The sequence below is a fragment of the Spinacia oleracea genome, chromosome 2, assembly GCF_020520425.1.
Source record: "Spinacia oleracea cultivar Varoflay chromosome 2, BTI_SOV_V1, whole genome shotgun sequence".
NCBI lineage: Eukaryota > Viridiplantae > Streptophyta > Magnoliopsida > Caryophyllales > Amaranthaceae > Spinacia > Spinacia oleracea.
In genome coordinates, this window is record NC_079488.1 from 100,088,585 (window position 1) to 100,106,316 (window position 17,732).

General features: G+C 33.1%; 1 protein-coding gene across 1 annotated transcript; it reads left to right on the forward strand.

Moving 5' to 3' along the window:
• The first annotated feature begins 1,223 nt into the window (after positions 1 to 1,223).
• LOC110800338 (ethylene-responsive transcription factor ERF043) lies at positions 1,224 to 2,696 on the forward strand. Its single transcript, XM_022005650.2, has one exon. The coding sequence runs from the start codon at positions 1,355 to 1,357 to the stop codon at positions 2,207 to 2,209; it is 855 nt and encodes a 284-aa protein (XP_021861342.1). The 5' UTR covers positions 1,224 to 1,354; the 3' UTR covers positions 2,210 to 2,696.
• Positions 2,697 to 17,732: the final 15,036 nt, after the last annotated feature.

Below are 17,732 nucleotides of genomic sequence, written 5' to 3' on the forward strand. Positions count from 1 at the left end.
AGTCAGAAAGTCTATTAGTGGAAGATGGTTAAATTTTTAAATGAATGCTACAGGAAAAAGGAGAAATTATTTGGTAATTGAATTAAATTGACATTAAAAATAATTAAGGTTGGAGAATTAATGAGAAGGTGAAGGATGAGGAGTATGAAGGATGGGGAATATGAAGTACATGAGAGTAATAGATGGGAGTATGGGACACTTGTAAAGTTACAAATTTGTTAGATTTAGTACACGTGTCATCTTAGGAAGATTGGTTTTCTTTTTTAAATACTAGGTATAGATATATAAGCAATTTATTGCTCAAACTCTACCCTGTAGAGTTATTTTAGAACTCTAGAGAATCCAAAACCGTAACAAATCAAGCGAAACTTGGAGCCTTAGACTAATGAAAGTGAGAGTTTTGTTTATATACTAGGTGTATTTATACCCTGTTTTTCTGAGTTTTACGGAGTATTTGGTTGAACTGACTGAAGCTGAATGAAACTGCAATAAGTTAAACCGAATGGAATTGAACTGAAATAAAGTTTAAAAGCACATAGCCTTACTATGGAATGGAAATTCCATTACTCTTCCATATTCGCTCCCTCAAAAGGTTTTAGCCTGATAAGAGTGGTAACCGGAATGAATTATGAGATCAACAACGAACACTAGTTTTTAATATGTAAATGTTACTCCCTCCGTTCCTAAATACTACGGAGTAATTGTAGACTTGTGGTAAGGAGAGCACGGCCTAATTTAGAAAGGGATTGAATAATCACAAAATCAGTAATGTGGACTGTGGACCAAAATATGATGATGTTCTAACAAGAAGAAGCAAAACAAGGAACAATTTTTACATTAAGATCCAAAATTGATCCCCCCAGAATTAGATTTTTCCACACCTGGGAACTTCTTAATGGAGTGAAAAATATTATTACTTGTAGTTGTAGATATTATGGGCTAAATTGAGAAAAAACAAAAAACAAAAAACAAAAAACAAAATAAATTTTTTAAAAACATTGTTTTCAGTATGAATAAAATATACGTATAAATACAGTGTAGCATCAATCAAGGTTTTATACTTGCATCAATCAAGTATGCCACATGGGGTATCACAACTCGCTCTAGCTGAACTGTAAACACCTCTAATTTTGACAAAAGATTGGGCCCCACAATCCCTTTCCCCCCACTTCCTTAAATTCTTTTCTTTGAGAAACATTTTATTTGGACATCTATTTCTAATTTTCATTTTAATTATATAAACCCCTCTTCCCCTTTTTATTTCCCTAACCAAATTATATACACCAACAACACTTCCCATTCCCATTCCCATTCCCACACTAAACTAACTCTCTCTCTCTCTCTCTCTCTCATCATGGAACCACAAAATCAAACTCTAGACATTTTCTTCCATTCCCTCTCTAAATCTTCATCTATTACTTCTACCACGACCACGACCACAACCACAACCTCTACCTCTTCGTCCTCTGTATCATCGAGCCCTTTTTTGGGCGTCGATAAAAAGTGTAAAGGGTCCAAAAGAGTAAGATTAGACCCTAATGAGAATAATAACAATAACGATAACCATAACAATGATGATCATGATCATGATGATGATGGTAATAATCAGAAAGATGGTCATGACCTAATGTATAGAGGTGTACGGAAGAGGAGTTGGGGAAAATGGGTGTCCGAAATTAGAGAGCCAAAGAAGAAGTCAAGAATATGGCTTGGGACTTACCCAACGGCTCAGATGGCGGCTCGAGCTCATGATGTTGCGGCTTTAGCCATCAAGGGTGACAATGCATTCCTTAACTTCCCTGCACTTGCACATTTATTGCCTCGCCCTGCTTCCACGTGTCCTAAAGATATCCAAGCCGCGGCTGCTAAAGCGGCTGAAGCCGAGCTAATTAGCTGCCCTGCTGCTGCCAGCAGCTCCAGTTCTTGTTCAACCAATGTTAGCTCCTCTTCTTCGGAAGAAAGTAACGTTGAATGGTCTAGCTCTGTGGGACCCACAAGAGTCCATGATGACCATCATCATCATCATCATCATCATAATGTTGTTGATGATGATGAGTCTTTGTTTGACTTGCCTGACCTTGTCATTGAAGATAAAACTCAAAGAATTGGAGGCTATTTTAGTCATTCTACATGGCAATTAGCTCAAGGAGAACCCATGATATTCGGCCTTGATGATGATCAACAGCTAAATTGTTTATGGATGGGTTAATTAATCCCAGACATAAATAGTTAATCAAGTTTATAATTACTCTATATTTTTTCTTTATTCTATACTTATTTATTTTTATACAAATTCATTATTCATTATAAAATATATAGCCGGCCAGTAATTTAGCCTCAAATTGTTCAAGACGGTCCGGTCTATAGTCAACAATCTCATCATATATAAATGGCTTAAAAGGTTAAGAAAAAAATGGTTTGGTTTACATTTACACAATTTCTAGATTTTCTTAGAGAGTTAGATTTTTTGGGGTCATAAATCTTGGAAGCTTGTTGGTTACATTTCATTTTGTGCATAATTACATGAGGTGATGAGATGGGGGATGTCAAATTTTGGGTCCCTCTCGGCTCCTCCTACCTTTTTGTAAGGTAATGTAAATTATACGAGAATAGAACACGTATTAGATTATTAGTTTAAGTATTTATATTATTAGGTGTAATTTATTGTTATATGATAAATTCATTTTTACATTTAATTTTTTTTAATGTATAGTTATTGAATTGAAGCATACTTCATTTTGTGAAAAATCTTGGTTTGATGTATTGTCTCCCTCAACTTCTCCCAATGATAGAAACTTATACTCCTTTCGTCTCATTTTATTTGTTCCATTTTGACCAAAAAACTCTCAAAAACTTTAGTCAAACGGAGCAAGTAAAATGAGACAAAGGGAGTAATGTTATTCGATCTAACGTATCTTTACCCCAGAATGGCATATGGCACAACCTTTACGCTGAGCTCCGAAAGGAGTACTATTGTAAACGATTGAATATATGGAATTATCTTTTTAAAGCCAAAAAAAATAAATCATTAAAACGCTCCAAAAATTCTAGTACTAGTAAATTTCATTAGCTAGCTAGGTATTGTTTAGGGATGTCAATGAGCCGATACACTCGCGAACAGCTCGTGAACAAGCTCGATCAAAGCTCGGTCAAAACTCGTTCATTAGTAAATAAATGAGCTTGAACAATAAATTTAAGCTCGTTTAATAAATGATACTAGCTCGAACAACCTACTGTTCGACTCGTTTAGGCTCGCGAACAACTCGTTCATGTTCGTTTCCAAGCTGGTTCGTGTTCATTTATAAGCTCATTTAAAAGCTCGTTTATATTAAATTTCTAAAAAAATGTTACTATAGTAAATATAATAAATTATTAACAAATAATATATTATCACTACAAAAACTTGTATCTTTGATGACAACCTAATAGCGACGGGTAAAAATCCCGTCGTAAAAGGGCTTTTGCGACGGGGATAACAACCCAACAAAGATGGGAACAACCGTCGCAAATGTCTTTTACGACGGGTTAGCGACGGGATTTTCCATTAACGACGGCCCCCTTTTATGACGGGTTCGTGACGGAAAATTCCGTCGTTAATCAACAATTATTGACCTTTAGCGACGGGATCTCCCGTCGTTAATAGTACAATTTCTTGTAGTGTATGATATTATTCATATAATTATGCTAAAATTAAGGGTAAGAATTTGACTAAATACTAGTATACTACCAAAACTACCAAAACCGTATATGTTTACTATTCTTAATTATTTCTTCAATCAAGGATATATTAATCACAAACTCTTATTTACAAGGGTTGTACAATAAATATTGTACACCGGAGTAAAAGTTAACTTAAAATGCTTAAAAGTTAAGCTTATCTATGTAAAAGTTATCTAATTTTTAGTGAATTTTTTTTTAATTTTAATAAAACTTATTTTTTCAAAATCACTAATAAGGTATAAAATTAATCATTTAACCCTTTAAAATGTTTATCTTATCAACTTTCTTTTTACTAATATAAAAGTTAATCAAAACTAGGTTAAAGTTACAGAAAATTGAGTAAAAGTTATCTTGGTGTACAATAAATTTATTGTACACCTTGTGCGCGCAAGACCTTTTGCATATTAATATCCTTAAAGCTCAAAACCCTTAAGTTTATGTGTTTACGTTTTGAAAATAATATTTCTCTTATTAATATGATCGTTTAAATCCGATCTTGTTTGTTTAATTGAGGCTCATTTGTTAAAAGCTCGTTTATTAAGGCTCGTCTGCTAATAGCTCGGCTCGACTCGAGCTTGAACTTAAACAAGCTACTCATGAGCTAAGCTCGAACAACGAAAAATTAAATGAGCCAAGCTCGAACAGGAAAAATGGTAGCTCGGTTAAGCTCGGCTCGAGCTCAAACTCGGAAATTTCTTATCAAGCCTAGCTCGAACCGCCAAATACTCGACTCGGCTCGGCTCGTTGACATCCCTAGTATTGTTTCTCATGAAATATCGAACCATAAAACAACAAAATTAGTGCTTATTTGTGTAACATTATCACTCAACGTGTGAAAATCATAGGAAAATTACGTGCTTATAAACATAATGTCACTTATACCAAAAAAAATGCACATAATTTTCAACGGTGTCATTTTCTAGGTTAATGAAAGTTAAAATGTTCCTTTCACCTTTAAAGTTTAAATTGTATACTACCTCAAACAAAAAAATATGCATTTACATGTGCCATTGTTGATGATAAAAAGTTAACAAACTCCCCCACATCATCATCTTTAGAAAAAAAAAAAAAAGTCGGAATCTTCTGTCTTACAAAATTCAACCAATTCAATAGAAAAATTGTGTGCAATTTCCGCCCATACGTACTACTGGTTGATATTAATGTAATCTTATATTTCATTCGACTCAAATTATTTGCACCATTTTGACTTTTTGCACTATTTATACAATTTACTTTAAACATGTTTAATTTCTAGTATATGAAAATAAATAATAGTATGCAATATATTTTTGGTTTCATCTTAATATATATTTTCAAAATACTTCGTATTACTCCATAACCTTTTACGGAGTATAAGTATTTCTAAAATGTAGTTAAAGATATTTGTGGTCAAAATTGTGTATTGGCAAGCGTATCCAGTTAAATTTGGACAAGTAATTTGGGACGGAGAAAATGTACGCGATCAAATGAAAATGGTTAATTAATTATAAATTAAACCAATAAAAAACAGTGTTATACTGTATAAATCGTGGAATTGAGGATTTTGATTTGGAAAAAATACCAATAGAAATAACAAGAGTTGAAAGAGTATAGGGCTATATACAAGCACTACAAGAAATTGTACTATTAACGACGGAAATTGAAATCCCGTCGCTAAAGGTCAATAATTGTTGATTAACGACGGGATTTTCCGTCGCGAACACGTCATAAAGGGGGCCGTCGTGAATGGAAAATCTCGTCGTTAACCCGTCGTAAAAGACATTTGCGACGGTTGTTCCCGACTTTATGGATTGTTATCCCCGTCGCAAAAACCCTTTTACGACAGGATTTTTACCCGTCGTTATTAGGTTGTTATAAAAGATACAAAATTTTGAAGCTTTGTTCCCTTCAACAACATGCATGATTAATACTTGTATCATTGTATGGACTATGTAGTAACTAGTAAGATATTTTCGTGATGTAACATGCAGATTCCCAATAAACTGATTAAACTTTCTTCCTTTCAAAAGTTGTACGGACTGTTCCGTTCTTAGGGGAGTAATACGAGTAATATGTATGGGATGGTGGCCTCATTTGTAGTGTAGGCGTGTAGCCAATACTCACTAGCTAGGGTACCTTGGCCACGAGCCGAACATGGGACGGCCCGGTTTCAGTTTTTGAATTTGAACTTAAGCACGAGTTCGACTACGAAATAAAATATCTGTTAGAAACTGTACTCTGAAATATGAAAAACGAAATTATAGAAATTAGATTAGGACGAGATATTCTCTGTCCTTAGGATAATATTAGCCCCCACTATAATTGCTGATGGGATTCAAAGCTAATCTATCACAGGATTCCCTAATCATATGAACGGATTACAACAAGATCATCCATTCTCAAGAACATGTATTTATCAGAAATATGAATAAGAACGTAATTTACATTAACCTTCTGCCTTAGGTTAAATAGGAAAATAATATGGCAGTTACAAAATAACAGCCTCTGATATTATCCTATTTAATTAAATAATTAATTAATATTTAAATTAATAAAAATATTTAATAACCGCAAAATGATTAAGGAAGGTTTTTGAGTGGCTACACAAAAATCGTAGCCATTGTAACTTATAAAATCTCAGCCCTTTGTTATAATTGACCAATCTCAACCATTCATTTAGTTGACCATAAACAAAGAAATTAATTAAACAATAAAATTTACAATAAAAATATTAAATCAAAATTACACAATCTTCATCCACGATCTTTTGTTTCTCCCTGTTAACTCCCACTGCCTGGAAAAAACACCAACTTACCTTAATTAATACTTCGTTCTTCAATTTCTTTTTCGGTGTTCTACTGCAATGTCATCTTTATCTGGTTATTCTTAGCTTGCAATTCTTATGAAGTTTATCTCCTTCCGGCCTCAAGCTAATTGCTTGCGACCAAACGGGTCGATTATTTTTATATATTGATGGTTGGTAAGTGGTAACACTTTCTTTTGACATGGAAAACAATTAATAAAAAGAAAAAAAAAATCCAAAGATGGCAAGATCACTTAATATATCCCATTTATGACGATGTAATTCGTCTTGTTTGATGCTTAAATGTATTTAAAGTGTTCTTGTAAGCATAATCCGAAATCTTGAATAGATCAAAGTAGTCCTTGTCTTGTTGAAGAGCATAAACTCAATGCTACTACTCCATTATAGAATTTTGGTGTGGTTACTGTAAGGATAACCGGAAAAATTCTCTATGGTCACAGATAATGGGAAAAATAATCTCCTATAACTAACAATAAAGGGGATAAAAAAGAAAATCAAAGCTAGAACTAATGAATTCAAAGTACACATCAACCACAAACGAACAAAAAATGATTTCACCTTCAAAAGCTATTGAAGGATCGGTAAATTCTACAGATAAAACATGAATTGTCGAGCAAACTCAAACTCAAACTCTCTGTTTCCTAATTCGAAGAACTGATTAATGGAGTATCACAAGTTTTCACATTACGAAGAAGATGTTTAACAGATATAAGAAAATAAGTTTAGGCCTTTAAGAGAGAAATGGAGAGATGAATTACATTGGTCGTGGGATTAAAATGGCGGCATTTTATTAATTATTTTTATTTAATTTTTGTTAATAACCGCTACCTAATATGTTTAAAGTCCACTAATTAAATGGATGGACAAGATTAATCTTATATATCGTAGGGTTGAGATTCAATCTATTACAATGGCTACCATTGTAGCTATTGCAAAATTATCCAATGATTAATCGTTAATTAGATCCTTAAATAAGCCGTGCGCGTGCCACGTGCAAAGTGCTAAGTGCTAAGTCTTGATTAATAATATATAGCCATATTATTAACCCAATACTAGCAAACAATATCTACTTCAAACTTAATTGGATAAGAGAAACTGAGTCGGTCGAACTTGAGCTTGTCTCACTATAAAATGTCAAAAAGAATAAACAAAACAAAATATCACGTAATTTTAAAAGTATTTGACTTGGGAAAGTCATGATAAAAGTTATCTTATTTCAATGAGTAAATTGAAAATAGTAAATATATAAACTATTTGATTGAGTTGATTCCAAAATGTTTATGAGTTTTTCTATATGCGTCTACCTCAACTTTCCTCAGTCGATATCATTCATCCAATAGAATGAATGAAGTTGCAACGGTTCAAGTCAAAGTATGTCATTCACATTAATATAATGTGAGAATGTGCGGCCATGTTTTTTATGATAAAGTATTACAAAGTACTACGTAAGTATTAACTCATTTCAATTATGTGGAGTTGATCTGTTGATGATAGTCAATTAGAATAGTTAGTTAAGTTTTGAGGTACATAGAGAGTACGTAATACATTAGATGAAATCATATTTGTATCACTACTCTTAGTTATATACAATTAATAAACTAGCTAATAAAAGCTTAGATTCTTTCATTTACGTTTTAAATTACCTACGCTCTTAGTTTTCCGTTATATTTCTCTATAGTCTGATAGAGTAATATAACACTAAATCAGAATGCAAAAAAATATAACACTAAATCAATGCAGGGCCGGAAATCCATATAGGATCAATGGACACAAAAGAGAAATAACATGTAAATCATGTGTTTGCTTAGACAAATAAGTGAATAACATCAACACATCATGCATGATGCACATCCTACATAATCATTAATCACATATATAAACACTATTCTATATGATACATGAATAGATTACCATTACCACCATCTTTTTAAAAAAAACTTATTTTTTTTTCCTTTTTTTTTTTTTTTTTTTTTTTTTTTTGTGGTGTTGAATCTTTTTGATATCATCTTTAAGAGACAAATGATTTAAGCCATAGAAATAAAATCAAAGTAGAGATTGAGAGAGAGAAAAGGGAGCAAATGGTATTTAATCTTAATTATGTAATACTATGTAGTCCGTACTAGAATGTGACCTACATTACCAAGTTACCTAAGTAGTAAGTAGAGTATTGACAATTAATTAAATTAATAGGCCCAATAAATTGCATTAAACACGCAAGACAAGCACACGCACCCCTACCCCCCCTCTCCATCTAGTTATGTTACTTGCATTCATTACTTATTGGTAGGATATTTGGGAATGGACATCATATCGAGTAGAGTTGAGTTTCATTACGTGCGTGCGCGTTCTATTTTCATGATTTCCCTTTTTCCAGACTTCTAGCTAAGGTGTATGTTCACCGCTGACAATAGTGATCAGTCATTTCGCCCCGCATACTTCAGTTAAGGGTAAAGAGCTGATTAATGTTCATTTTTCCATTCTCATAGGTTGGAATTCGATACCTAACAAATTTGGTTATGAGATAAAGTGAGCAACCACTATGCCATGACCAACTTGAATATTTAACTAATGAAATTTATTTGAACTTTCTTTTATGACAGTAAAATCGATCCACTAATAAAAAGCCATACGACATCTACGATGAAAATCGAATTTAACAAATACATAACAAATAGAATAAAAAAGAGGTAATCCTTTATCAAAACTATGATCGCTGGGAAGATCTTGCGATGTGCGACATCTCTTGCACATACCACTCAATGTAGAACCTTTTTTAATAGACGATCTAACGATTTGTTGTAGCCGCGGGGACGATTTCGATCTCTCTAGTTCATCTAAGTCTTTTTGAAAGATTGATGCCTGTTGTGTTCTCGCATAATTCTTTATCAACAACCAAATTCACGTCGATTCTCCACCAGAACTATACTGAACTAATTAATCTCGTCATGAAAAAACTTACTACACTCAACTTTATAGTTTTTATTGCATCTAAAGATAAAAATAAAAATAATAAAACATAAAGATCGGAAATAGCCAATTTTAGGAAACATTTGAGATTTGTAAAAGCCAGAGAAAAACGGAGGGAGGAGAGCAAAACTTAATTGAACTTAGTATTCCTTCAATAAGTGAAGAAAAGGTGATGAACAACGGAGCATACACTTTTTTAGTTGTGTTAGAACTTGATATCGACTACATTTGGAAAGTCGAGGATATTAGTATGCTCGGCTAATTTTTTTCCCCTAAGTGTAAATTAAATGAGCCACAAGTAGGAGTGGACAGAAGCCGAATCGAGCCGAATTCTAATAGGCTCGACTTGGTTTGGTTATTTTTTTCTCGAGTTCGAACTCGAGCTCGAACTTACCTCGAGCTTAAAAATCCTTATTGAGCCAGACTTGATAAGAATTCTTCGAGTTCGAGCCGAGTTTCGAGCTTGTTCGAGCCTTAACTTGATAAACTGATAAACCATATTATACCACAGGTACAATAATATTGCTAATAATTTTCTTAATCTAACATTAAAATAGTATTTTTCTTGGACAAGTTATGTAAAATATTATCCTTATTTATCATTTAATTGATAGTTTGGACAATGGTATTAAACGATATATAAAAATCTCATAAATATGCATTATTATTCTTAAATTAACGACCTAGCGAGCTTTCGAGCCGAACACCATTGAGTTTGATCAGCTTGTTCGTTTAGTTATCGAACCATAAATTTAAGCTCAAACTTGGTTCATTTACAAACGAATCGAGCTCGAGCCGAATTTTTATCGAACCGATTCCGAACTGTTCACGAACAATTATGTTCGTGTCCACCCCTAGACACAAGACAATATAAATTTAGAAATAGTAGGAATTTAAACTTGTGATCTATTGTACACAGATCCTCACTTTTAACCACTAGGCTAAGAATCCATTGGTAGTATGTTCGACTACTCTAACTTGTTGTAATTGCCACTAGACGTTAATTGTTATACTTCGTACCAATTTTTGCGGAACTACCTTGTTGTTGACTTTGGTGAAAACTAATGTTTGGAATGAGTGGTATTTTGATTAAGCTGAAATCAAAGTTGTTAACATAAAAAAACATAATCATTTACATCCATGAATACAATGGAGCCAAAGCTAACAACTTTGGAGGCAAGGTTGCGCGCGCTATTGTCTAATCAATTATCGATACCAATTTGTCCACGATATTACATTGGTTGCCCATTAATGATTCAAGGGAAATTTTTTGGTGGATGAAGATTTTCTAGCTAGCAAAGTAGGCTTCCTATTGTAGTTTTAATTGGAAGAACAATAAGTCATATATAGGGTTTATGACAAATACTAGGCTGTTCAAAACCACCACGTCATCTATAATCCTAGCTACAGAGTATATATTGACACACGTGATATCACTTTCCTTAAACATGTTTTAATATGTGCCATTCGATAACCAACAACAAAGCCGGTGGAATCTCCAACATCACGACTTATTATTAGTTGACAAGCAACACAAATGGCTTTGATGGTCTTGGATAAAGCAATGGAGCTCTTAGGGCTAGGGCTTGGGTAGAGCTAGGCTAAAAAATGTGTTAATTAAGGGATTAAAAATACAAAACGACCTGATTGTATCAAGATCTACAGGTAATCAGGTGTACCTTCTAATTTGTGCTATTATATCATTCAAAACTTTTACACTATCCATTGAAGAGTTAAGATTTGATTCGCAATTATAATTTTGTTCATAACAATTCAAATGATTTGCCCCAAGCTAATTAGGCTAGTAATAAACTGTTGCTGGTTCACTCGAATGATTTGACCAACTGTTTGTATTGACTTTTTTTATTGGATGTTTGACTTTTTGAGTACTCCACCACCAACTTTTACTTTCTATTGTTAACAAAGTGGTCAAAGTTACTCCAAAATATTTAACCTTGGAATACTCATTAAATATTTTTGTGTACTTCTTATACTCTTATTATAAAATAACATTCCGATCAAAGGTCAATAAAAAATAATGTTTTGGATACTTATTACTTTGTACTACATATATGAAATCGCCGGGTAATAAGGCAAGGTTGATGTTGAAAAAATGGCATAATGTCCTGCTAAAATATCTCAAGTGGTATAGAAAATTGCATTGTGTTGGTTAAAATATAAGCAAGTGTCATAATTTAATAGTATCTCATGTACTATTAAATTTGATTGACCGATCGATCTCTCGATCAATCAATGTTATTATTCGCGTGTGTGTTGATATCTAGATTATTTGCATCGCCGAATAAAATCTGATTATATTATTTTGTAGTTAGGATCTATCAATTGCATAATTGTTGATGACGAACTATTGATTCTTGAAGCATGCTATGATTCCTCACCCTTGACCAATTATCGTATCGGTCAATATTAGGTATACAACTAGTTTAATTAGTAAAAGTTAGAGTGTATCTGCTACGCAAATAGACAAATAGATGAAAGTCAACCCCGAGACAAATCTTGTCTATATCATTATTTCTTGAGTTTTTTGATGCTTGAAAATATTTTTGTTTTTAAAAAATAGAATAATAGGAATATTACTCGATTGTGACACGAATAGGATTGCGAGGGGGAGTGTCAAATAATCCGCTATTGGTTGGTGGTCCCCGTCCCACTTATGGGTCACTCCTAAAAAGAAGGACCAATCATTATGACCATAGAAGGGAGCCACTACGAAGAAGTTCCGTCTGTTAAAATATAAAATTAAAGAGAATTGACCTTTTAGTTTTAAATTAGTTTAACCAATAGGTCAAGAGTTTGTTATCTCAAAATGCTAAGCACGAATTGTATTCAGGACCTAATCCTTGCTAGGTTTGAGTCCGCTTAATTTTAAAATGAGATGGGTCAACTTTTGCGAGCTCTACTTATAATTTAAAGTATTTGGCAGCTACAATATACGCGTGCGGCGTACCAATGCACTTGAAGAAATTCAATTAGTTGTCAAACCTAAAGACAATATAAGCACACAAATTTGAACTCGATCTACAGAACATAATTGAATTATGGACGTAAGTAAAGTGAAAGACAATGATGGAATTGTATTTGTGTCGTAGAAAGTGACAATTAAACAATGTTTCACGTTCCTAATGACTTAATGAGTGACGACTAGCAATAAAAATCACTAAATCAGTTAGCCACTCATCACTCAAAAATTAGTAGAAAATTATGTGTAACTTTATAGCCCTAATTGTCAAGGGCCCCTAATCTTGTTATCTTCATGCATCATGCAACCATTGATTTTTACTAAAAATCCACATCAAATAATTGTTATGTTATGTTTGCCGACTGTCTTTCTTCTTGTGTTAAGTGAGCTTTATCTTTCAAGATGTGCACTTTTCAACTAAAATAATTACTAGTACGTATTCCGTACGTATTAAGATAAGTAGCTCGAAAGAAGCACACTTAAAATACGTAGTTCGAAAGAAGCATAATTAAGTGTAGCTTGAAATTAGTTATCATGCAACAATTGATTTTACTAAAATTCCACATCAAATAGTTGTTATGTTTGTTGATTGTCTTTCTTCTTCCGTTAAGTGAGCTTTATTTTTCAGGATGTGATGTCAAAAAAATAAAAATAAATTCAGAATATGCACTTTTCAACTAAAATACTAGTGCTCCATACGTATTAAGATAAGTAGCTTGAAAAAAGGTAGCTCAAAACAAGTATTAATGCATAATTAAGTTAGGCTCGAACCCTCAAAAAAAATATGTATCTCGATAAAAAGTGTTATACGAAGTAAGGAGTACATATTAATGATTTTATTGAATTAAGTTTGAAAAAATTGCTCTAAACTAATCCACCCTAAATTAACTTATACGGAGTATATGTTACCAAGTAAAAACTTCATTTATCGCACGAACACATGCAAGATCTTATGGAAAATACTTTTCACGTGTTGGGTTGTATTATGTACATATATATATATATATATATATATATATATATATATATATATATATATATACACACACATGTATAACGAAAGAATAATACAAGTAATTAGTACAAGTCGTTAAAGATAGTGTCAAATTCTTCCTCTACTTCAAAAGTGACATATACCTAGAGGTGTCAAATCGGGTCACCGGATGGGTTATGGGTTGACCCATGACAGTTCGGGTCTATTCGGTTCGGATCAAGTTCGGATCAAAAGTTATCGGGATCAGATCGGGTTTGGGTCGGGTCTATTCGGTTCGGGTCAATTTCAGGTCAATTGTTGTCGGGTCCGGGTAAATTTCGGGTCGGTTCAAGTTCGATTCGGGTAAAAAACGGACCCGGTGTTCCCGGGTCGGGTTCTAAACGGGTTTTGTCGGGTCAAACCCGGGTCGGGTAACTTTGGGCCGGGTAGACTTTGACTCGGGTCATTTCAGTTCAGGTTAATTCAGTACCAGTTCGATATCGGTTCGGGTCATTTCAGTTAGGTCTCGGGTTGAATCGATTTCATTCTAGATCTTTTCAAGTCATTATCGATTACTTTTTCCATTCTATTTCTAATTAGACAAGTTATTAATCTACGTATTTACGAGTATTTTAAATTTACTAAACTACAACATCGTTATAATTTTATATCAATATTTGTTTTAAGTTATTAGATGATTAATGATTATATAACGAGAACCATATGTAAATAATAGATATACAATATATGTAAATCTATAAGAAATTAAGAATATAACTCTTTAAGTTAACACGAAATTCAACTTACTAAATAATAACGATTATAGTGTATAAGAACATACATCATAATATATACTCCAAATATAGTTAAACAACTACTCCGTATAACTTATCACAACAATTCTTCAATTTACTAGTAGTCCTAACAGGTTTAAAGAACATAGTATTCATTTTTATATCATGAATTTGATCATATCATTAGACATTTAATGATTATTACATGTATACAAGTACTTGATTAACAAGAAATAGGTAATTGAAACTGATAACGCTATATCGAGATAACATATACATTAAAGTATGAAACAATAAATCTATGAGATTGTATCAGTCGACAGGAAACCAAACACGACCAATATGTCAAGTGTTAACGATCATAATGACATATAAGAACGCAAAATTCACAAGACATTAACGTACTCTACAAGTGTAAGAATTGAAAGTATAACAACTAGGCGGAAATAACTATTAGGAGTTGGATTATATCATTAAACATTGGTCAATTATTACTAGTATACAAAGTACTTAATTGTAAATAGTTAATTGGATCTGATAACATTATAATGAGACACATGCAGGGACGTAATCTATGAGATCTCTTTTAGTTGACTATATATATCATTAGAGATCAATGTGTTGAACGACTAATTAATACGAAATATATATTCTATAGAGCACTTCATATAACTTATACTCGTATAAGACTATAAGTATCCAACAATACAATACGTAATAAGAACCAATATGTAATTATTATATTCCGATCTGTATTAGGTTTGAAACCAAATACAACCCGTTGACCACATCTAGGCACTGTTCTTTTGGACTTGTTTTGACTTATTTCAGACAAAATAAGTTTAGATAAGTTCACTTAAGTTCAGATAATATAAGTTCAGCAGAAATAAGTTTTGTTCAGACGTTTTCACACACAAATTAGTTTATTTCAGACAAAATAAGTTTTAATAAGTTCAGATAAGTTCAGTCAAGTTCAGATAAGTTCATTTAAGTTCATACAAATTACTTCCGAACTACTACTAGTATCCCACCTTTCCACATGGTGAGCTACTGTATTGCCTACCCTTTTCACATGGTAGGGAGAACTCGTGTTCGATCCCCCGCAACAACAATTGCGAGGGGACTGGAACCTATCCACCCATAACTTGCCCCGAATCCGGATTAACCCTAAAGGTAAACCGAGTGCTAACACAAAAAAAAAGTTTTAGTTTGACAAATTAATATTTACGAATTAAATTGAACCAAAAGGATGCTTTATTAATTTTCAAAGTCGCAAAGAGAAAACATAATCCACACAACTCTCTTCAATGAAAATCACACCGTTGATTAAACAAAATCAACGGCTCTCAACAAATCACCCCCCAATACACAGATCGTGACCTTACTATAAAAACTTACTCCTTAAAACCCTTTACCCTCAACCTACCCGCCTCCCACTCCTCTTCTCTCCCTCCCTCCCTCTTTTTCAAGCTGCTCTTCCCTTCTCTGCTTTTCGGACCTCCAAACCCCACCAACCAGCGCTATTGACGACCGCCTACCATATGCGTCGTCCGAATACCCCATCAGACAACACTGAAACCCCCTTAATATTCCTCCTGTTGATTAGCCATAGAAACCCAAAAAACCCATTAAAAATTTGCAAGCAAGCCGTCAATTAATCTCGAATGTTCCCGGTTCGTTGTCAATTGTTGAGCGAGCATTTTTGTGGTTAATGATTTTATGGTTCCGGATCAATTTGTAATCACAATTAACAACGAATCCAGTATTTTGTAATTATGGAGCTAGTTTAAGAATAATGGACGATGTTCTGAGTACTGTAGTTTCTATTTGCATTTAAGAATTATAATAACAACTCTCATTTAGTAAATATCCTTTTAATCAGTAAAGTTAATAGGTTAACAATTACTTAATTTTAAATTTATTTAATATTACTAAATAATACTACTAGTTGATAAAGCTTGTATAAAAATACTTGATGCAATATACACCAAGTTTTAATATAAGCCTGAGTCAATGACAATTTTGTAGCAGTCAAGCTGTATACATTGTATCTACCTTAATATATTATGATATACCATGTAATCAGAGTGCTAAATATAAACTGTGCAAATTTATACTTCATATTTACATTTATGGATAGTAAACATAGAATTTAATAAAGTAATTATAACGTTCTAAGTACTTTATAAGTAAAGAAAAGTGAAGTTAACTAAATTAGATTATCAATTCAATATTCTATTTTGAATTAGAAAGGGAAAATAGGTTGTTAAGTAAAAATAAATAAATACATGAATTTGAGTAATAAAAAATTTGAAGTTAAAATTAAGTGGGTCGGATATAGATTAGGTTAAAACCATGATGGTTCAATACTAGTTTGGTTAGTAATTGTTCGGGTGAAATCAAATCGGGTCAAATAGGTGTCGGGTGGAGTTTAGGTCGGGTCAAACCGGTGTCGATTAGATAACAATTCGGGTCAAACCAAATCGGGTCAAATCAGATATTTATCGGGTAAAATCGGTGTCCGGTGAAGTTATGGTCGGGTCAAACCGGTGTCGGGTGGAGTTTGGGTGGAATCCAAGCGGTGACAGGTGAAGTTCGAGTCGGATCAAACTGGTTACGGGTAGAGTTCAGATCGGGTGAAACGGATGTCGGGTAGAGTCCAATCGGTTAAAGATCGAGTATGGGTCCTGAATTTTTCGGGTCAAACCAGTTCGGTTAGAGTTCGAACCAGGTGATGTTTTCGGGTCGGGTCAGCTTTTGACACCTACATATACCATGTAGAAATGCAAGTAGACAACTTTTAAATAGCAAAAAATTACACAGTAATATACTAATATGATATACGGCCATATAGCATGACTTGATGACTTGGTACAATAGGGTTCGATCTATAAGACGTACTATAACTACCTTCAAACCATGATGTCATGAGTGCCAATCCTCAAGTCCTCAACATGATCTTCTTTCCATTTGAGAGTCAGGCCAGTGGAGACCAACACAAAAACGTAAATATAGTTACTTAATAAATATATAATCATGATTGAAAATAAGAAGAATCTACGTACAACTCATCATGTTAGTAACTTTTAGGATATGAAATCTAGTGCAAAATGCTAAAAAGATCCTTAATGAAGTAATGATCCATCATACATTCATACAACCCTACTCTAAAAGAAAAAAACAACATTCTCCACATTTTCTTAATAACCCTACATAGTACATACACTATGGATAAAAGTGGAATCCCCAAAAGTCATATTTTGTAGAAAAAATTATTTGTTTATAAACAAAAGAGCAAAGAAAAAGAGAAAAAGAAAAACATGTGCTCACAAAGTGAAAATGAGAGAGGAGTAGTGGAAAAGAGATTAAGATGCTCCCTCCAATAGAACCTTAGATAAGAGGGTAACCCAAAAAGGAAAGGGACAAAATACCAGAGTGATTATTATTAGCCATTTCATTTTTAGATGCCATTTCAAACATTTTTAGTGGTTTTAC